We start from the raw sequence: 22,239 nt of genomic DNA, 5'->3' as shown, positions 1-22,239 counted from the left end.
GAATCCTCGCACATGCAAGGTGAGGACTTTAGCCCCTAGGCTACCATGCCTGGCCCTCTTCATTATTTTTAAACTTATGTGTGCTCATGTCTAGGTATATGGATGTATATATCCATCCATATTCTCTGTCTCTCTGTCACACACTGGCACATTCATATGTATAGAAGAATTTGTTGATTATAGGGTTGCATACTTAAGTTTTTGTACATATTACTTTCATGTAGAACCTTTTCACTGAAATTGCTGCAAGTCAACTGTTTTGCTTTGGTCCACTCTATTGACTGTGTAGTCTGTTGTGAATATTCCACCATCCTCCTATTGATGTGCATGTACTGTGTTTCCAAGGGACAGTGCCACATGTCCGTATGTCATAATGTGTTCCTATGGGATGGATACCCATGAATGGGATGTATGAGCCATAGGATAGGAATATTTTCAATTATATTAGATGTTACCTTAAAAATAGATATTTTTCATCATTCAGTGTGACGTTAGCTGAGGGTTTTATATAGACATTCTGTCAGGATGAGGAACTGCTCTTCTAATCCTGTTTTATAAAGATTTTATCAGGGTATTGAATTTTACTAAATGCTTTATTTGAGCGCATTAGGATGAAAGTTTTGTGTGTTTATTCTTTCATTGACGTGGTGTATTACACTAAGCAATTTTTATATATTTAACCAACTTTGCATTCTTGAGATAAATCTCAATCATGATTTAATTCTTTTTTCATGTTTTAAGATTCTGTTTCAGAGTATTTTATCAAAAAGTTTCTCATTTCTATTTATATGAGAAGCTGATATCTTTTCTTGTAGTGTATCTAGTTTTGATATCAATCTTTTATAAATTCAGTGTCTGGATGCTTGTGTAAGATGTTTCTGTTGCCTTTTTATTTCCAATGCATGGATAATATTTTGCTCCCTTTTTCATGCCCCATGCCTTTTTTCAAATTGGAAAATGGGCATTCCAAATACTAAAGCCACTGTGAATATTGCTCCTTCACCTCATTTCCTGCCTCTCACCCAATCCCCGTGGTGATATCATTTGCTTTTTAGTGCATTATTTTGGTGACGTGTATTTCTTTCTGCATTCATCAGGGACCCCATTCTCCTGCATGTGTAAAATCCCAGTGGTCTCCTGTGGTTTGCTCAGGATTCACTCCAACCGTCTGGGACTTTCCCAGACCACGCCCAGCTGGTGAATTCCACTAACTATTGGCTAATTGCATATTGTTCCCAGTAATTCCTTGGTACATAAATTATTTCACAGACACATTCACTCGAAAGAGCCTTTTTTCCTCAACAAAAGTAATTTTCTTTTAAAAATTTTTAATTAGTTTTTAACAGATTCAAAATGGTTTGGAGGGTGCCCGGCGGCATGGCCTAGCAGCTAAAGGCCTCACTTTGAACATGCCAGGATCCCATATGGGCGCCGGTTCTAATCCCGGCAGCTCCACTTCCCTTCCAGCTCCCTGCCTGTGGCCTGGGAAAGCAGTCGAGGACAGCCCAAGGCTTTGGGACCCTGAACCCGCATGGGAGACCCGGAAGAGGCTCCTGGCTTCGGACCGGCATAGTATTGGCTATTGCGCTCACTTGGGGAGTGAATAATAGGATGGAAGATCTTCTTCTCTGTCTCTCCTCCTCTCTGTATGTCTGACTTTGTAATAAATAAGTAAATCTTTTTTTAAAAAAATGGTTTGGAGGTGCAATTCTAGGAATGTCTTCTTCTAAACATGACTGACTTATGCTATTCTTACCAATTTTGGTAATTGTAAAAAAAAAAGAGAGATTTATTTCTTTCTGTTTGAAAGGCAAATGTACAGCGAAAGAGAGAGATCTTCCATCTGCTGGTTTAGTTTTAAATGGCCACAAGTGTCAGAACTGAGCTGGTCTGAAGCCAGGAGCAAAGAGCTTGTTTTGGATCGCCCATTTGGCTGTAGGGACCCAAGGATTTGGGCTACCTTTCACTGCTTTCTGAGGCATGTCATTGGCTAGATGTTAAGTCATTTGATGCATAAATGATTTTCACCAGCTTCACCATGGAGCACATTCCTAGTGCTCCTCGTTTTGTCATACCAGAAGCTGGTCTTTAAGAATAACGTATTCTTGAGATTTAGATATAAGTTCGTAATGGTAATTCCTTAATTGTTACTGTCACAGAATATTCTACTTTATAATTTATTTATTTTACTAATAACTTAAACATTCTTGTACATGTCTTTGAATGCTTGTGAATTAGAGGTTCTCTACATCAATGAGTGATATGTGCCATATTCTTGGTGTGTTCTAATTAACATTTAAAGTCAATTTGTGTCATTACCTTTATGATGACTTTGTCCCGATGATTCCCTTTTCTCAAACCATCTGAGTGCTTTACATTTCAGTTTTGCCTTTTTTGTTAACCCAACTAAACATTGTTTATACTTCTTATATTTGACATTTGTTCCTATTTGCTCTTACATTTGTTATGTCCTTAAATTTTTTTTAATGAAATGTAGGAACAAAACCTCTACACTCCAAAAACCAGCTCAATCCCCCACCCTGTTTTGTTCCCCACCCCACCCATGGCATTCCTTCCCAAGTATCAGTTCTGCTGGGAGGAAGCCGAAAGCTTGTGCTGCTTCCCCTGCCCGCTTCCCTGGCCTTACCTGGCTCACGCTTGGTAAACTCAGCTCATAAAGACAATGTCACTCTGCCATGTGCTAGCTCCTGATGCACTCTGGCAGCTGGCTGCCTCTGCGCAGTTATTTCCCTTCAGTAAATTTGTCCTGTGAAAAAAAATCTTTATTAATATAAAGAGAATAGGTTTCCTGTATTTCATAGACGCAATTCTATGAAGATAATTATCCTTCCTTCTTCCTTCAGTTTTCCTCATTGCATTTCACATCTTATTTGGACATCTTTTATTTTGTGTAAGATCATATATATCATTTGGAAATTTAGATGGATAGTTGTATTATTACAATTTATTTAAAAAAAAATTCTGTCCGTTCTCTGCCGAACTAAGAAATTTATTGTATAGTAAATTCTCTTGTATTCTTAGACATGATTCTGGATTCTAGACAAGACTTTGCTGACTTCCTTTGTCATGAAAATAGTTCACTTAATTGAGTAACTAAAAAATACTCGTCACTGTCTATGTTATTTGGGAATTGAAGATGTAGCAGTGAAAATAAAGACAGAAATATTCACTTGAAATTTATTATTAGGACAGGGAAAGAAGACAATACATCAAGTGAATAAATGCCTTGTGTACTACACGATAGCAGGTATTTTGGAAATCAAAAAAGTGATAGTGAGTATCGGAGTAGGTTACAACTTCAAATACAGTTGAGGGTCTGGCATGGTAGTGTAGCAGCTAAAGTCCTCACCTTGCATGCGCCAGTTACCCGTATGGGTGCTGATTCATGTCCCAGCAGCCCTGCTTCCCATCCAGCTCCCTGCTTATGGCCTGGGAAAGTAGTGGAGGAAGGCCCAAAGCCTTGGGACACTGCACCCGTGTGGGATACCCAGGTGAGGCTCTGGGCTCTTGGGTTCAGATTAACTCAGCTCTGGCCATTGAGACCACTTGGGGAGTGAATCATTGGACGGAAGACCTTCCCCTCTGTCTCTCTTCCTCTCTTTATATATCTGACTTTCTAATAAAAAAAAAAACTTAAAAAAATATGTTGAAAAGTCATACTAATATGGTGAAATTTGAACAAGTCTAAAAATGAGTGGATTGCACCCAAAACTCTGTCCATATCCAGGCTGCCAGATTAAAATAACAAGGAAGAAGTTTGAGTTTTAAGGAAAGAGAAAGTTGAGTCTAGTAACAGATAAAGTGGTAGCAGCTTTTATCTCAAGAACTGCCAGCCTCCAAATCAGGCTGCTCTGGGGTTTTAAGATGAGGACAAGGAAGGGAGAGTAAGAGAGTCATGAATCAGGGGAATTAAGGATAGTTTTCTGCTAGTCCCTGGATAGGTGGTAAGGCACTGGCTGGAGTGGAAGTGGTTATTTGGTCTGGTTCTATGTCCAGCTTGTATCCACATTCCTGGTCAGTCAGTGATGCCATACTCAATGAGGAATTTTTATGATAGTGGACTTCAGTCAGCCTGGGGACTATGTACAGGTGGTGGTTACTTTTTATTCAAGATGTAGAATTCCCCCATGCAGATCTTGGACTTTTCTGCATGAAACCCTGTGAGACAGTACTGGCCATCACCTTGTTATCTGTTGGAGAAGCAAATGACCTAATAAGTTCAAGGAATAGGAATAGAACCTGGTGGCTGATTTGTGCCATTCCCACACTTAGTGACTTAAGCTGAGGGACGGAGGCTAAGAGGCTGAGACCTGACAGTGTCCAGTGCTGGCAGTCAACACATTGTCTGAGGGCTTGGTTTCAGGGAGAAAACTTCCTGGTTAACACTGCTGTACATCAATGCACAAATTAGCCAAGGACATTTTAAAGGAAAATGGGAAGTTGGGGCTTCAAATTGGGGAAGTCACACATGTTTCTGGGGTCAGAAATGAGGCCACTTAAATGAGGCTTCTTTGATATCAAATGTGGCTATTGTTTGGCTGGTGGTAGCAAATCCCTTCCTCATCTAGGGTTTGCCTTCCTAGTCACTTCCCTGCTGTCAGCTTCTGAGGTTTCCAAGTCCCCATCTGACTGAGACATGCATTCTGAGCCCAAGCACAAGATGAAAAGAGAAGAGGAAGATATATTCAGTCTAGTTATAAGATCTGTGAATTTTTCGTAAAGTACATTCTAGATAAAGGGAACAGCACATGCAAATAGACTTTGAGATAGGGCTGTATCTCCTGTGCTTGAGGAGCAGCAAGAACCCCTCGTGGCTGGAGAAGCAAGAATGAAAGTGAACATTTTATGAGATTAAAAAGTCAGATAGTGGGGAGATGATGGAAGGCTTTGAAGGTCAAGGTAGGGATTTTGGCTTTATTCTGCATGAATTGAAAAGTCACCAGGAAGATTCGTGTTTTTAAAGGGTAACTCTGACTTCTATACTGAATCTAGGTTAGAACATGGGGTTGTGAGAAGTCCAAAAAACAATAACTGAATAATAACATAACTTTATATCTTTTTGGACATCTATTAGATAATTTAAGTATTAACCAATAATGATGACCACAATAGTAGAGTAGTGGAGGTGGTGAGAAGTGGCTAGCTCTGGATATATCTAAAATAAATTCCAAAACATTTGAAAGAGGAAGATCAAGAGTTCCCTTTTGGACGTGTTAAGTTTGAGCTTCCAATTATACATCTGAGTGACACAATAGTTGGTTTGATATATGATTCTAGGTTTCAGGAGAAAAGTTCAGTCTGGACAAATTGTTAGCCTAGCCTGTAGCTGGTATTTTAAAGAGCCACGATAGCAGGTGAATACCACAGGAGTAAGTATTGGAGAGAAGAGAAAGAAGGAATTACCAGGAAGAGGTCAGATAAATGAGAAAGAATCTGAGGCAACAGAAAAGGGATGAGTGAACCAGGCATTGACAGACAAGTCAACTGAATCAATAGATGGAGAAAGAAAGAGTTTGGACTTGGCAAGGAAATCTCTCATTGGAGAATCTAGAAGATAAATGTTTTTGAATCAGCACCTACTCATGTGATATCAAGGTAGAATGGGTGAAGACTCAGAGAGAATAGACATAAGCCAGGAGATGTTTTGTCATGAAGTTAGGAATCAATAAGGAGCAATAAGGGTGCTGCTAAAAGGCCCAGAAGACATCTCTGTATTGTTTGGAATGACGCACTGGAAGTGGGGGCTAGATAGTGATGCAAAAGGCAGGAGGGGTGATATCTAGCACATTAATCTTAGTGGTCAAGATGCGGTTGGAAATAGTGAACTACTGGAGGAGTTGGCACTAACGTTGGGGCATGAAGTTCATTCATATGACAAGTTGAAATGTCAAGGATATAGTAAAGATTGACTTACAGGTGGATGAGTGGATGTGGGAATCTGTATAATTCATTTGCTAGTGTCCTCTGTTTCACTGGAACAATAAACAGGAATACCAACTGAGAGTGGGAACTGCAGAGGAAATGTTAGAGATTTAAAGAAAGAATAGAAGGGATGAAGTAATTTCCTGAGAGAATAGAAGGACGATAGACCAGGAAATTGGAGCAAGACTGTGGAATAGCTCAGAGTTTTGGGCTATTTGGTGTAAAAAGTTGTCACAAGGAAGCAGATGTGGGATCGAGAGAAAGTTGGATTTAGTGGGGTTTGGTGTTTTACCAGTGAATATTTTAAAGAATATGGAGACAAGGTATCGATGATTTCTTCAAGAGACTAATTACAGTGATGGACCAAGCACTAAAGCTAGTTAAGGAGGAATCAGAGGATGGCAGGGCAGAGGACTAATGAAAACCCGGTGGATGGCAGCGCTGGATTGTAGGTTCCACAAGAATTAAATTGTTAAATTCGTGATTCTAGAAATACTGATTTGGAAGAATATCAATTTCTTGTTAAAGTTATTGCTATTTGCCCTTCACTTTCTCTCATTTTGCATAAATACTTTTAGGAATATGTCACCTGTATACCTCAAGGTAATTCAATCTAATTCTAACTAAGACAACTATAACTAAAACACTTTTAGATGTTTGATATTCATAAACATGTATACTGAATTTTTATTAAGTCTTCCCTTCCAAGAATATATTTCACTATTTTGTTCATATTACCTGATATTTTTTTGAATCTTCCATTCCCAGAGTTCACATTAGTATTTTCTGCTAGCACTTGTAGGTAATATAGCAACTAGTCCCTTATCAAGCTACTGCAGCTGAATAAAAAACTTTTACAAACTTTACCTTTCCTTCTTTTTCCTTCCTTTTCTCTCTAGCAGATGAGACCATTGCTCTATATCTCTTAACTCCTGATTTTAGTTGGCTTTAAATCTGGTTTCTTATTAGAACTTTCCTCCAGCATATCTATACAATTTCAATAACTTTATTTAGCATCAATGTCTTAAGAGATAGATTAATTTGATTATTTGAAAAGAAGAGTAAGACAACAGGAGCAGATGAGGGACAAGAGATTTTCCATTTGCTGGTTCACTTCCCAAATGGCTGCTACAGTCTGGTAAAGGACAGACCAAAGCCAGGAGACAAGGCACTGTGTTCTGGTCTACTATGAGGGTGGCAGAAGTCGCAGTATTTTTGCCCTTTTCCTCTGCCTGCCCAGGTGTATTAGCAGAGCTGAATTGGAAGGAGTAGCAGAGACCCAAATCTTCACTCTGTTATGAGATTCTGTCATTTCAAGCAGCAGCTTGATCTGTGGTGCCACAATACTGACCCTGACACTAATCTTTCACATATATCACTACTTGCACGTGATTAAGTAAAAAGTTTCTTTTTTTTACCCTTATACTACAGTGTCTCCTTCAGATAAGGCATCTGTTTTCTTTTCATTCATTCTATGCCGTTTGATTTTTGATTGAAGCCTTGCATGATTTTTCTTTTTAATTCTTTTAAATCATGGATCTTACTGGAGACATGTCTATCTGAAGTTTGCCTAAACATTGGAGGACTCTGCATACAGCCAAAGTTTTTAGTTCTAGAGATCATTGTTTTTAATATGCATGCATTTCTTTATTTTTTAGTGTTCAAATTGTCATGCATAGTGCTAAGATTTTAATTTACTATTTGAAATTTCCTTTCAAGCAAATGGTCCCATGTGTAAGGCTATGCTTGTCTGTGGTAACAAATAATTCTTTCAGTTTCATGGCTGAACTATCAAAGGGTCAGTTCTTATTCAGAACAGTAAGCAGCTACGTTCCACAAAGCATCTCAGGCACCTGCATGCCATAGCTTGGCAGGTGCAGTGACTCAAACCTGCTTAACGTTGCCCAATAACGAAAGGGATAAACAATCTGGGTCCTTCTAAATTTTTTGGAACTGTGTGCATTTAATTTTTAATGTCCAGGGTTTGGAATATAAGATCCAGAGCTTGTTCTCAGAATCAGTTGGACAAATTCTCCATCGGCTGCTGAGGCCATAAGGGTACTTCCTCTTGTCTAATTTTCTTTTTTGGCAGGGAGAGGAGGACTTCATTCAAGTCCTCAGTGGTCATCTGGTAAAAGGAAATTATGTGCTTCATCCTGTCCCGCTGTTTCTCAGGTTTTTTAGTCTTAGCCTTGGCAAGAGGGATGGATTGAGCACAGCTCTTTGTATTTTTCTTCCCTCAACATCTACTTGGGCAATGTGTATTTATCCTCAGGCACAGAGACTTTCAAGGCATGAAGCCTTTTCTCAAAGCCATCCACCAAGCCAGTCTTGGCCATGTTGACCTTGTAGTAAGCCCAGTCAATAGCTGGTGGATTTTCAGGAAGAGTAGCCAGCCTGGAGCTGAGGGCCTCACTCCAGGATTTCCAGTTATGGTCTTCCCCAAAGCTTCCTAATCTAAAGCTTTTAGGACAAGCTTGTTCCCAGTCGTCTTGGATCCTTCATTGATCCTGATGACTCACAGTCCACAGCAACAAGAAGTAGGCATTTCTACTTTAAAGTGTTTCAGTCTGGAACTCATAGTTGGATAAGACATCTAAACACAAAAGGGTGAAGATGTATCACCTTGCCAGGTGCTCAGGAATTAGAGGAAAATGCATGCAAGTGAATTTGAGTGGGCTAAGCTGTAGCTCTCCTTAGCTGGGTTATATTGAGTTATATTCCCCCTTCTGTTTCTTTGGCATTAGCCAAGGCAGTGATAAGAAAGTGAAATCAATGAGGTGTGAAGCAGCAGGTGTGATGGTAACCAGTCACTACTGAAGCCTCAGGCTTCCTCAACTCTGTTGGCTTCTGGATGACTTTTGTGGTCCAGCTTTTAGAATTCTAGAGAGCCAGGGACACCAGGAACACTCGACACCCAAGTCGAAATGTAACTCAGACTCCTCCTTGGGTCTTTTATGTTTCTCATACTCATTCCAGAATTCTTCCATACCCATATCTAGGTATTTGTCTTCTCTCTTTGTGTCTCTCACTCTTACTTTATTCCTTCTGGGAGAAAGTTCAGTCTCAGAACTTCCTCCAGGACCTGTCCAAATGCTCAAGCTTTTCCTCAACTGATTGCTAGATGTGGAGCTTCTTGCTGTAAGAGCCTGGCAAGGTCAGTTGGGGTTGCAAAAAGAGACAAATTTAACAGGCATTTAGTTCTACGTTATTCTAGGATTCTCCTTCCTATTTGAAAAGTTTAATTTTTTTAAACGAATGGTCTTTTGCCACAATTTCTAGTGAAATTGTTTGTGGTTCTTTTCTCTTGTAGTCCACAAATCAGGTTGATGGAAGCAGGTAAACATCCTGATGTCATTTCCTTCACGTTTCCCTGCTTCAGATTGAGATAGGCAGGTTTTAGACTATAGGAGGTATTTCAAAGTAAGTATTTGAAATTGTGGAATTTTCTGTTTCCAATGATTTCCTCTCTGCTGTTAGAATGAGAGGCTTGTGCATGCTAACCAAAGTGATGTTTCCAATATCTTATTGAAATATCAGAAACATCTGGGAGATGAACATACTTTGAGGAGCTGATAACTTACACAACATTGTTAAGTGTCCGTAAGTTCCTCTCAGAATTAACAGATTGAAGAATCAACCTCCATGCTCTAATATAGGTTATTGGGAAACTATTTGATACAAGAACCTATTTCTAGTGATTATGGCATTAGTGTTTATTAATGCATTTATGTAAGTTTCCTCATGGGTCATGACTAAACAGATATCCTTGTTCCTTTCAAAATGTTGCATCTTTACAGAGGCAAATTCAAGGGAGGATGGATGCTCATCTTGTCAGCTTACAAAAATTAGAGATGAGTTGACTCCTAGCACACTGAAGGTAAGGAATTTTGTCAAATTACAGCTACCAAAATGAACATGACTATTCCCTAGCAGGCTCACCACAGGGATATGTTGGCTTTTGAGGGATCAAGTAGCTGTTTGTTTACTGACATGCAGTCTACTCCCCATGAAAAAAGTAGATGCCCCATTGTTAGGCTCCTGACTTTGAAACCTGATTAAGCTACTAAAAATATGCTGACTTATTATTTGATGGCATTTGAGTAGTCCATTCCTGTTTCTCATCTCGTAATAATAATAGCAATGATAACAGCAACAGCTACTGTTTATTCAGTGTTTACTACCTGACAGGCATTTGCGTGGTTATTTATTTTTCACAACTCTGTGGGTTTAGGGATTAATCATGTTTGAATTATGCCAGGTTGAACCATGAGAAAAATCTAGGCTTAGGCAATTTTTGAATTCACTAACATCATGCAAGGAGTAGGAATTGGAGCAATATTTTTTTTTTAGTTCAGAAATCTATGGTTTTAAATCATAATGCTAAGTTGCCTTAGTATACCATCAGCATTTAATGACAGGGACCCATTCTGAGAAAAGTGTCATTAAGTGTCATCCTTATGTGAACATCATAGAGCACACAAAATAACACATTTATGACATCATGAGATATAATCATATGGACCACCATTAAATACATGGGCTGCCATTGATGTAAACATTCTTATGTGACACATGACTGCGTTCATGTAATATTCACTGCTCTATACAAGTATTTTGCAAGCCTGTTGCTTGAAAGATTAATTGGCTTTGTTATCTTCTTCCATGATTGGTTGCTATTTATTATCAATTGGCTGCTGTACAAGTCTCATTGTCTTCATGTAATCAATTGGGTGACCATAGTTTTACTTGAAATGCAATTGGTGCTCACTATTCATGGCTTTTCTTAGTTTACCTATCCACTGAAATGTATTTGTAAGCTTGAAGTCAATGCTCTTGACACTATTTAAGTCATTTGTAACAAGCATAGTAAAGTTTGAATTTCCCAGTGTGCATATTCCCAAAGCAAGACTCTGACTCTGTTTGAGCTCTCATATTTTGTACAAGTGCCCATTTCATAGTCTTTTAGTAAAAGCTGAGTATCCCTTATCCAAAATGCGTGGGACCAAAAGTGTTTCAAATTTTGCAGTTCTTTGGATTTGGAAATCCAATAGCCTGTACTAGTTGAATCCTTAAGCTGAAAATATGAAATTCCAAAGTTCTGAATTCTGAAAAGGGGAGCCTTTGGGGGTTCCATGACTTCAGGTTAGGGAGGCTCAACCTGCACCCTGATTTTCACATTTTTATACTTATTTTTTTGTTGGTGCTTTTGTTATGTTAAGTTTCGTCTAAGCAGAGCATTGACATGCTGCCCAGCATTCCCAGGCACATGAAAGCTGTGATGTGCCTTATGGAGGAAATGCCTGTGTCTGATAAGCTTTGCTCAGCCTTTGGAGTGCCTGCCGGATGCACATGCTTGTTCTGCTATTGCTCTCTGTCTCACTTTCCTTTACCATCTTTGTATCCCCTGAATCTGCTCCTCTGATGATTAGGGGCAGAATGCCTTTCTGCACTCACATTCCTTGTGACTTTTCAGACTGTGAACAATTTTGATAAACAAGCCTGAAACAGGATTTGTGTTGTTTCTGAACTGCCCCCCCCCCCCTTTTTTAAAGGCAATCTTACTGAGCGAAGCTGAAGACAGGTTCAACTTACTGGTGTCAGAGGTAGAGCAGGCAGGCCGCAAGAACCTCCCTCAGTGCTCTGCCGGGGAGCTGGAGATTGTGGTGGCGGCCAGGCTGCAGCTGGCCGCAATTGCCCTGCAGAGACATCGCGCAGCATACAGGTGAGTCTCCAACCACTAGAACAGGGGGTACATGGAAGGAGAGCTTCCGCCTCATCCTGACTTGATGTGTATGTGCAACAAAATCTTGTCTAAGCATTGGATTTCCTAGATCCATAGAACATATTTGCTTCTTTTATTCAGCATATTTCATATGTTCTAGCAATTAAAATGACAGTTTTTTGTAAAAACATACAGAATGAATAAATTAATGGTGTTTGATATCTATTAATTTAATTTTTAAAAGGCCAAGGCAAACTTCTATGCAGTTTTTAAAAAATTATTGATTTTATTTACTTGAAAGGTGTAATGACAGAGAGAGGGAGAGACAGAGAGAGAGATCTTTCATTCATTAGTTCACTCCTCAAATGGCAGCTTCATTCAGAACTGGGTTGGGCCAAAGCCAGCAACCAGGAGGTTTATCCAGTTTCCCATGTGGTAGCAGGAGCCCAAGCACTTGGGTCATCTTCCACTGCTTTCCCAGGTGCAATAGTAGTAAGCTGAATTAGACATGGAGCAGCTGACACTCAAACTGGTGCTTTGCTATGGGATGCTGGCTTCACAGGCAGTGAGTCAACCCAGTGGTCTCAATTCCAGCCCTTCCTATAGCCTTTGACTAATACCTAAATTATCTTTGCCCTTTAAACTCAGAATGCAAATATCAAAGGCAAATTCTATTATGAGCAAGTGAAATCTCATAAACTATGTTGTGTTGGACTATTTAAGAAACTTTTGTGGGTGGCTCATTATGTATGCTACAGTTACTAGTTTCAGGTCTTTCGTTTAGCTTGTTTATTGATACAATGATCTATTCAACCGGTAGTTGTTAACTGCCTCGCTACCAGCCTCTGATGATACAAAAACAGAATATTGTTCTTACATCAGTATGCACATAGATGTAAAAGTAATTGAGCAGCCAAAAAATATGCAGGGATTTTAATTCATGTTTGATAGTATAGAAATATACTTTCAAGATTTGGCCATATCAGTTGCAAAAAGCACTTGTGTCATGAAATCTCGTGACATGTTAATAATCATGCTGTTTTAATGCACGAATAGCTTCTGCTACCATTCAGGAATCCATTTAAAAATAATTTTGAGGGACTGGTACTATGGCAGATTAGGCTGAGCCTCCGCCTGTGGTCCTGGCGTCCCATATGGGTGCTAGTTTGCTTCCTGTTTTTTTTTTTTTTCACTTCTGATTCTGCTTATGGCCTGGGAAAACAGTGGTGGGTGGCCCAAATCCTTGGCACCCTACACCCATATGGAAGACCTGGAAGAGGCTACTGGCTCTTAGATGTGGATTGGCTCAGCTTTGGTCACTGCAGCCATTTCCCAGATGAATCAGCAGATGGAAGATCCCTCCTCTGTCTCTGCTTCTCTTGCTAACCCTGTCTCTCCAATAAAAATAAATCATTTTTTAAAAAGTAATTTTGAACACCTACAATATGTTCAAAGCTCTTGCGATGTATCACTGTCCTAGTATTTAAAGTATGTGATATAGGCAAAATCTAACAGTACAGACAAAAATATTGCCCTCATGGTGTTTATGTTCTAATAAAAAATAATCAGGCTGATAATAAACTATAAATATAAGAAGTAAACAGATTATATAGTGTGGCCCATTATGCTAATTGCTGGGAAGATACCAGGATGGAGGTTCAGGAAGGTGCAGGGGAGTCATCGTTAAATTGGGTGCTTCTGACAAAGAAGGTGATGCCACTTGGTGATCAAGGACTGAAAGTTTTCTCAGCAGAACCACTTCCTTTCCTGGACAGTAAAGGCCAGCTCCTCTCTCTTTTGGTGCTGGTGGGAAATTCAAATCATACAGGTCCTGGTTCTTGGGAGCCTGCATTGCTGTACTGCCCACTCCCCACTATGTAACCCCAAACTTGGATCCTTTACCCATTCTCTCAAGAGATTTTAACCTGTTTGGGAGCCTGTTCCGCTCTTCCCGGAAAGCCTCAGTAAGTGACCTTTTCATGCCCTCTGAATGTGTATGTGGCACACACGGAACTGAAAGCTTTCACATGAATAATGAGATTCAAATCTGATTTTTGTATTAGACAGTGTGGGATTTCGGAGAGTTAGAAATTCTATGGTTTCTAAGCAGTAATGAAAAATACATGAATGCATTTTGAGTAGTGTTTTTCAGAATATAGTCTACAGGTTTTTTTTTTCTCCTGTTGGAGAGGTGGGGCCATGGGGTTAGAACTGTTTTTTTATTGTTTATTTTTATTTTTGATGATGTTTACATAGTTGGTCAGGGTGGGAAGGGTTGAGGATTAGAGGAAAGTGGCTGAGACCCTTGTTTCCAAATTTTCTTTTTCTTCCTCCTGTATCTTGGGGAAGTGGGATGAAGGGAAATGCTGCGACCAGCTTCCAAACCACTCTAGTACCCAGGGGTGGGAAAGGGCTGCTTGATGTCATCCCAGGGTCCTTGATGTGGAACATGCTCCAGGGGTTCTGCTTCTATGGTTTTGATAGTTCTGAAATGGTGTTGCTTTTGCCGATCCAAGAATGAGGAAATCTTTCCAAGGTCATTGACTGACATGGTCCAGCTTAGAGTCTCCATTTACCCAGATATTTGCTGTCAACACATGCCTGGGGTAGTTGTCCAATTTGTTCTGCCTTCCTTCCTCTGCTGTGGTACCAGGTGTCCTCTGCAGACACCTTGAACCATGCACATTTGTCATTAAAAATGTAGAAGCCAGTTCCACTGAAACAATAGACACTGTTCCTGATGAAACAAGACACTGTTGCATTTGTGTATCCTCTCCCTTCCTTCCATCCCCTCTCTCTCCTCTCCCCCTTCCCTCTTCTCCCCTTCCTTCCTTTCCATTCCCCTCCACGCCTCTCTCTTCTCTTCCTCTTCCCTTCCCTTCCCTAGAATTGGGAGCCACAACTGAGACGAACCCAGACACTCATAGTAAATGCAGGCAACTCAGAGAGTTCATGTTTTATCCATTGATGTGCAAAACACTAGGCCAAATGTCTGTCCCCACATTCTTTTTTTTTTTTAAAGGTTTATTTGTTTTTATTGGGAAGTCAGATATACAGAGAGGAGGAGAGACAGGAATATCTTCCATTTGATGATTCACTCCCCAAGTGACCACAACAGCTGGAGCTGAGTTGATCCAAAGCCAGGGGAGCTTCTTTTAGGTCTCCCACATGGGTCGCAGGGTCCCAAGGTCCTGGGCCATCCTTGACTGCTTTCCCAGGCCACAAGCAGGGAGCTGGATGGAAAGTGGGGCCCCGGACACAAACCGGTGCCCATATGGGGATCCCGGTGCGTTCAAGGTAAGGAATTTAGTCACCAGGCCATCACACTGGCCCCCCGCACATTATCTTTTAATTCCATTTTTCCCCCTGAAAATGTGAAGCTTCTTTATATATTTGTTGCATTCTCTGGGACTTGCAATGAGAATTATACCTCAGCACTTCTGTTACATGTCAAAACTGATGGTTGTCTTAAGGAAGAACATATGTGTGTGCTTGGGCTGAGAGATGAACAAGATGCCTTTTTTTTTTTTCCATTTTTATTTGAGACAACAACTGACAGATTCTGATTATTCAGACTTGGTATTTGGCAAGACATTTTCTTAAGAAAAATGAGCATGCTTCTTCTAGGAAAAGAACGAGTATTTATTACCAATGATAAAATTTGAACTTTAAGGAAAATTAGAATTTTATACAACTCATGTTTGCCGTCAAGAACTTGACGGTTTTCTATTCTTAGACTTTTTGTTTCATGATGAGAGTGATGGTAATATAAGCAAACATAAGTTTTAAAAGATGGTATAATACAGTATTTTAGCATTTAGGGAATTTGCTTAAATGAGGGAACTGATATTTTTCAAATGACCAGTGAATGGTGTTACAAAACTGCAGTTAACAATATAGACTGGGCTATTTTAATTTAATGCAGTAAGAAAAAGTTGTCTATGTGTAATGTTGTATTCTATATTATAGGCAACTTTTAAGAATCTGTGCATTATCACCTTTTAATAGGGTATCAAAAGAAATCTTCCATGGTTATTTGCAGAGGTTGTTAAAAATTCTTGTCTCATTTCTAATGACTGTGAGACCTAATCTTCTTAACTTACATCAGCTACAACGTCACAAGACTGAATGTAGAAGTAGAGATGAGAACTTTTTATTAAGATTTTCTCCTGTGAGGTCAAACATCAAAGAATAGCATTGTTCTAATTTTGAGGATGGGGAGGAGGGAGAACCAGTTGTTTTGCATGAGGCATACATGTTTTCTCAATTTCTAATATAGAGAATGGTGGAGCTCTTTGAGGGTGCTGAGTAAGTTTTACTGATACAAAGAGATGTTTAGCTTAAAAAACAAAAACTTGAGATTCACTGGCTTTGTGTACTCTCACACGGAAAGCTGCTTTTGAGTGTAACAGCCATGGTAGTTTATCGATAGGGAAACAGGCTCAGCGCCATATGGTACTATTGTTTTTCTACTTAAGTCTGAGAAAAAACTTTTATGATTTTCCATACAACTTTTTTTCTCTCCAAACTGTGTCTCAGAGAGCAATAGCAGATACTTTCATTCTCTCTCCAGCTCTCTACACATCTCACACTCTTGGTGTGGAGGGGAAGGTGATTTTTTATTTTTCAAGAATAAGAAGGAAAGGAGAAACCAAAAATTATAAAATGGTCACCAAAAAGCCTGCTATAATAGAACTTTCATTTGAAAACTCGATAGACATATGCAAATAGCATGTGTGTGTATCAGAATCATTGCTATTTTAAATACATGGACCTGGCCCTTGGGATAAAACCTGAGAAAACTTTGATGTTACTGCCTTTTTGAAGCAGAGTTGTCATTTGGGGGAAGCCTACTGTCAAGATGAATGAGTTTTTCTCTCGTGAACTTTACCCCCCACGAGTTTCTGGGTGGGCACTGCTGAGAGTGTTGGACAGTCCCTTTTTCCAAATGATGGCTAGCTTGACATTTCATGATACTTCTAATAAAATTATGTGTCAAGGAAATTGAAAGGCGCATTCCCTAGGGTGACAGGTAGAATGAGCTGCATGGATTTTTATGAGAACAAACTGACCATTTTTGTCATGAATGTTAATAAGAAATAAATGGAATCAAAGTTATCCACAATGTATTTCTACTTCTTTTAAGGCTGACTCTCTTCTTCAGAATGCCATCTCAAAGGGAAAAGAAATAAATGTTTCTTTTCTTTTTTGCATTTAACCAATTGCTGAAGTGGGAAAATGTTTGAGCCTTTTCATTTTATATCATCATGAAACATGCTGCCTCTGAAATTTTAAGTTGGGGTGGTAAATAAACCCCTCATCTTTCTGCCTTGCCGAGAAATTACAAATGTTTCATTGCATAATTGGTGGAGTTTGAACATTTTTTGCCCAGAATTGATTTGTTACAAATGTATTCTCAAAATTCAGGTCTTAATGGCATTTGGAGGTAAATCCTATTGGACGGAAATAGGGTGGTGTAAGGTCATCAGGGCGTACCTCTGATGGCATCAATGGCATTGTAGGAAGAGGACAAGAAACCTCAGGAAGCTTCCTCTGTCTCCCCCATGCTACAGTGCAGTGTTAGGTCCTCACTAGAAGCTGGCACTGTGCTCCTGGACTTCTCTGCTTTCAGAATTGGGAGCCAAATCAACCTGTAATCGGTATGCATTGCCCAAGGTCAGGTATTTTATCAGAGCAACAGAAAATGGACTAAGCAGCTAAGCCATACCAGGTGGAACAAAACACACTGGTGTGCCCTACTTTATACCTTACCTTTCTGGGTTAGCAAATAGTTTTTATCCCCTTGAAATAGGAATTTGTGCTTCACATTCAAAAGAGAGGAATGGATGCTGTCTTCTACTTTCAGAATCTTCTGACAACCATGATATGCTAGTATCTGAACATACTCAGCAACAAGGTATAACCATGAGGGAGTCATGATGGAATAGCGGGAACTTCATTCCTATAAACATGCTGAATCTGCATTACATGTGTTGTCATTTTTGTGCTCTTTTTAAATTAAAATTATTTATTTATTCATCTGTTTGTCTCTTGAAAAGGCAGAGGAAGAGAGAGAGAAAGAGAGAGAGAGAGAGAGAGAGAAAGAGAGAGAGAGAGAGGAGTTCCATCAACTAATTTGCTTCTAAAATGGCCACACCAGCCATATCTGGGTCAGGGTGCAGTTAGGAACCAGAAACTGTCTGTACCAGAGTTGTATTGTGTTGTCTTCCCAGGTACGTTAGCACAAACTGGATTGGAAACAAAGCAGCGTTAACTTGAACTGGAGCTCTGATTTGGCATGATGACATGCAGCAGTTTAACCCACTCCATTACAATACCATAGTTTTCCTCCACTGCATACCTTCTTAATAATTAGATTATCTCAAATGAGTTAAACTTTTTAAGTAGGAGAAAATAATTAAATAATTAAAATTCTAAAAAGTGGGATTAATTTTAAAAATTAAAACTCATTCTAAAGAAAATGGCAAAGTATTTAATGCACAATCATTTTAGTTTTTATAGAGAAGTATGCTTATGGCCATAAGACACAGAAAAACAGCTATATTTATATGTCAGTATGGCAGAAAGTTCATACTATTTTCATGTAAAATTGCTGATAAAATTTATAAAAAGACACTGGTGATAAGTGATCCAATATCACAAACACTTCATCCAGAGGTGGAAATTGTGACTAATATATAAATACATGGAAAAAATAACCCTTTGATGAGCTCATTTTCTGTTACTGTGTTGAAATATCTGAGGCTAGGTATAGTTTTGTGTATTTAACTCATAGTTTTGGAAGCTGGAAGTCCAAGCTGCATTGACTGGTTCTGATGAGGTTCTCTTAACCAATGGCATTGTGGTCAATAGCATTGTGTTGGGAGCATGGGTAAGAGGGAGAGCTTTCCTGGTGAGATAGGAAGCTTGGGAATGGGAAGGGCCAGCCTTACTCTGTCATTAGATCTCCCTCTTGCAAGACTAAGCAGGGTGTCCCAAGAACTGTTGAATCCCTTCCTAGGGCGCTACCCCCAGGGACCCAATATTCTTACAGTATGCTCCATCTCTTGAAGGTCTTCTCTCTTTCTTTCAATGCCATTATGCTGTAGATCACACTTCCAATACACAAATGCTTGACGGACAGACTACATCCAAAACCTGTAAGAATAAGTTAATGAGTAAGGTGCGGGTTTCTACCTGCAGATTAGCATCAGGGTAATATTTCATGATTATTTCCATTTCAACCTCCCAGTGAAAGTTACAAGGACTTAGGAAGTCAGAAAAATACAAAGCTTTGGTAGTACTGAAAACTTTGGGTTAAAAAAAATCCAAAAGCTTCATTAGGAGGAGATTGGTATTTTTTGTTTTTGTTTTTTGTTTAATGGTAGGCCCTGGGTGAGACAGGGCTAAGGAACTCCAGGGGTAATCTGTATCTACTTTGTCCCCTGCAAGGAACAGTAGTGCTGGTCAGGAAAGAAGTGGGAAGAAGACGTGGCTTTTTACCTCTGCCTGAGACTTAACTTAGAAGGGGCTCAGCATCATCCAAAAATCTCCACAAATGTTCTGATCCTATGTGGGGATTTCAAGTACCCCAGCTAGTAGGAGACAATTCATTAAAAACAACTTAGAGGGCAAGAAGTTCTACAAAAATGACTGGAAGTATACGTTAGAATTGTTTGTGCCCAGTCTGAACAACTGCAAGTTGTGTGAAGTGGATATGGATGTCAGAACTGATTCCCTAGAAAAATAATGGAATTAATGATAATCATGAATTTTATCCTAGGAATAATATCCCAAAGTAGAAATTAAGCAGATAGAGGAAAATGAGACCTGGTTATTTCAGTAATATGTGCAAAACTCCTGAACTGTCCTATTTTTGTTAGATGGCTTGGTTGCCAATGACAGAATCCTCACTTGATTCAACCCAGCCAAAAAGGGGAAATATTCTGATTAATTTGACTAAAGCAGAAGAGGTGTGATAAGTATTCTACATAGTTAAAACTTGGGCTATGTAAGGATGAGTAGTGGGAAATCTAACAGTTTTGGGGGCAGGTAAGGATATGAGAGAAATTTAGGAAATACTTTATAGTTGCCAGAAATGTAATATTAATAACTTCTAACTTAAATTCTTTTGTAGTGCTGCAATAGTATTTTCCATACTTAAACTTCTCCAGGAGTCAAAACTTTCAAAGAAAGTAGGACAGGATGAGACCGAGAATCCTATTTCTTCAGTATCGCCTGTATGTATGAATTTAATGCTTATCCTTTGATATTTACTATGCAATAACTTGGTATGCCAGGTTGTCATTTAATTATTTGGATGAGGCAGTGACATAAAGGAGAATTTAAAGTTAAAAGATCTGTGTTTAAATCTTATTTGTGCTATTGATTAACTGGTCTGCCTTGGTCAAGTCCCTCAATTTATTATTCTGTATTGTGATTTTGTGATCTCATTTTTGAACTGATAGAATTGGCTATAATCACCAGAATCCTATTCTCATACATTTGTACAGCAGCTTATTTATAATCTCACTGGCAAATAAAATTGTCCACAAGAGTTTTTCTTCATTCCACTTTTGAATTTATTACCTCACCAGAGAGAACTATTCTGGTTTCCACATAGCAGAATCCTCCCATGCTTAAGCTCACTAATCTGACCAGACTTTGGTATGATCAGTAATTTAACAATAAAGAATTTTTTAGGATTAAAATATAAATATTCCTAGCATGAGATCCTGGTTCATTAGTTCAAATATTACTAATATTTTCTCTGTTACCTGGCATCATTACAAATTAGCAAGGTACTGTCTTCATTGAGACTGAAGAGCAAACTCATGCTGAAAGGAATTCTGATTGTAAAAATGGACTTTGAGCAATGATAGTCCACTGGGGCAATTTTGCCTCTTCAGAGACTCTCTGGTAGTTTCTAGGAGACATTTTGGTTGTCACAACCAAATCAGGTGCCACTGTTATCTACAAGTAAAGGCCAAGGATGTTGCCAAACATCTTTTAATATGCAGAATGGGCCCCAGGAATGATGACCTGTTGAGTGGAACTTGGCTTTGCCCTAGCAAGGGACTGTGAGCTTTGAGGACTGGGTGTGCCCCTTCTAACTGCCACTCTCCTTGTGGGCCTCTGCTCATGTCTCCGCATTTTTCCCTAGAGTAGTTCACCCTTCTCTTCCCAAACCTGCCCCCCATCTGGGAATGTTTCAGTCCTCCTTCAGTCCCATTAGCTACCCTGGATAGCAGATGTTTTTCGACTGTTTGGACATAATGAACTGTCAGAAATGCATGGTAAGAAATTCTTAGAATAGATAAGGGTTGTTCTCAGTGAGTTTGAATTTCCAACTGTCTACGATTGTCTCGGTTGGAAGAAAATCTCCTTTGCCCTGTACTCCTTCATCATCCCCTTTGTATAGTGTATCAACGAGAACGTAAATCAATTTCATTATCTGTTCGTCATGTGAGTGACATGGAGCAATTCATCACAGTCAGCTAAGACCATGGGTGCTAAATTCAGGAAGACATAGGTTTGAAAACCAACTCTGCCAAAATGTGATGGAGTTTGAGCAAGACAGTTCCCTTTCTTTGCCTCTGTTCTCGCAACTGTGAAATGGAAATCATGGTAATCTCCTGTTGGCTGTGAGAATTACATGAGATAATGTGTGTAGGGCACTGCCTGGCACATAGTGCCCACTCAGGAAACATTAGTAAAAATGGCGGATTACTTTTCAGCCCTTAAAATTGTGGTCAAGATAACTTTTGGTGGCATGCGAACCACTTATACTATAATTTGCAATGGAAAAAGTAGTAGGCACAAAGCTAGTTTTCAACAGTGAGGATTCAGAGAGAAGAAAAGCTGAGAAACTGCATGCAAAATGTTAACAGAGGATTGTGGGTAGTTTTGATCTGGATACTTTTCACTCTTTATAGCATATGCAGGAATAATTTCTAAAGTTAAAAATGTAACATTATGCAATGATATTGGATGCTTTTCTTAATTCTGTTTAGTCTAAGGTAGAACTTTCTTTGTTAGATGGAAAGATAATCATCACTTTAATATTGTTTAGGGTTCAGAAAATAAAGATGATAATGAGTTTTTGGATCCTATTTCCCTAAATGCTCGAGAATATTTCAACATTCATCTATGGCTGAAGTGCCGCTTAGCGCTGGTGACTGCATTTGTCGCACAGGTTCGTGGCATTGGAGTAGTGAAAGGTACAAGTATACTATTTTCTTAATATTTTCATAAATATTAACTTTATATAGGCAGAGGGCTTTTGGAGGGGTGGGTTTACAATTTTTCAATCTGAAAAACAGCCTTTAAACATTTAGGCTATTAAGTAAGATTAATCATTTCCAACAGTCCATTGTTATCACTGAAAGTGACATGAATATTATCAAGATGTAAATACCTAGGTTTTCGCGTCCTGCCAGAAGGTGGCTACATGGGGCAGCCACAGATGGGAAGAGTGCAGATTTTGTAGCCACCTCCACCAACACCATTGGGTTCCATGCTGGATCCAATACTTCCTTGCATAGGCTTTAAATATCTTGTACCTCAGTTTC

General features: G+C 39.2%; 1 protein-coding gene across 1 annotated transcript in view; it reads left to right on the top strand.

The window, feature by feature from the left end:
* Positions 1-22,239, top strand: part of CFAP54 (cilia and flagella associated protein 54) — a 345,554-nt gene that overhangs the window by 185,929 nt on the left and 137,386 nt on the right. Inside the window, exons 50-53 of the mRNA XM_040980448.1 lie at positions 9,744-9,823; positions 11,499-11,668; positions 19,806-19,908; positions 21,741-21,888. Coding sequence (XP_040836382.1) covers positions 9,744-9,823; positions 11,499-11,668; positions 19,806-19,908; positions 21,741-21,888 — 501 coding nt within the window. The remainder of the gene's footprint in view (positions 1-9,743; positions 9,824-11,498; positions 11,669-19,805; positions 19,909-21,740; positions 21,889-22,239) is intronic.

The sequence above is a fragment of the Ochotona curzoniae genome, unplaced genomic scaffold, assembly GCF_017591425.1.
Source record: "Ochotona curzoniae isolate NIBS_2020 unplaced genomic scaffold, NIBS_Ocur_1.0 contig_1014, whole genome shotgun sequence".
Lineage (NCBI taxonomy): Eukaryota > Metazoa > Chordata > Mammalia > Lagomorpha > Ochotonidae > Ochotona > Ochotona curzoniae.
The sequence above is the reverse complement of the archived record's forward strand: the minus strand, read 5'-3'. Positions and strand labels throughout refer to the sequence as shown.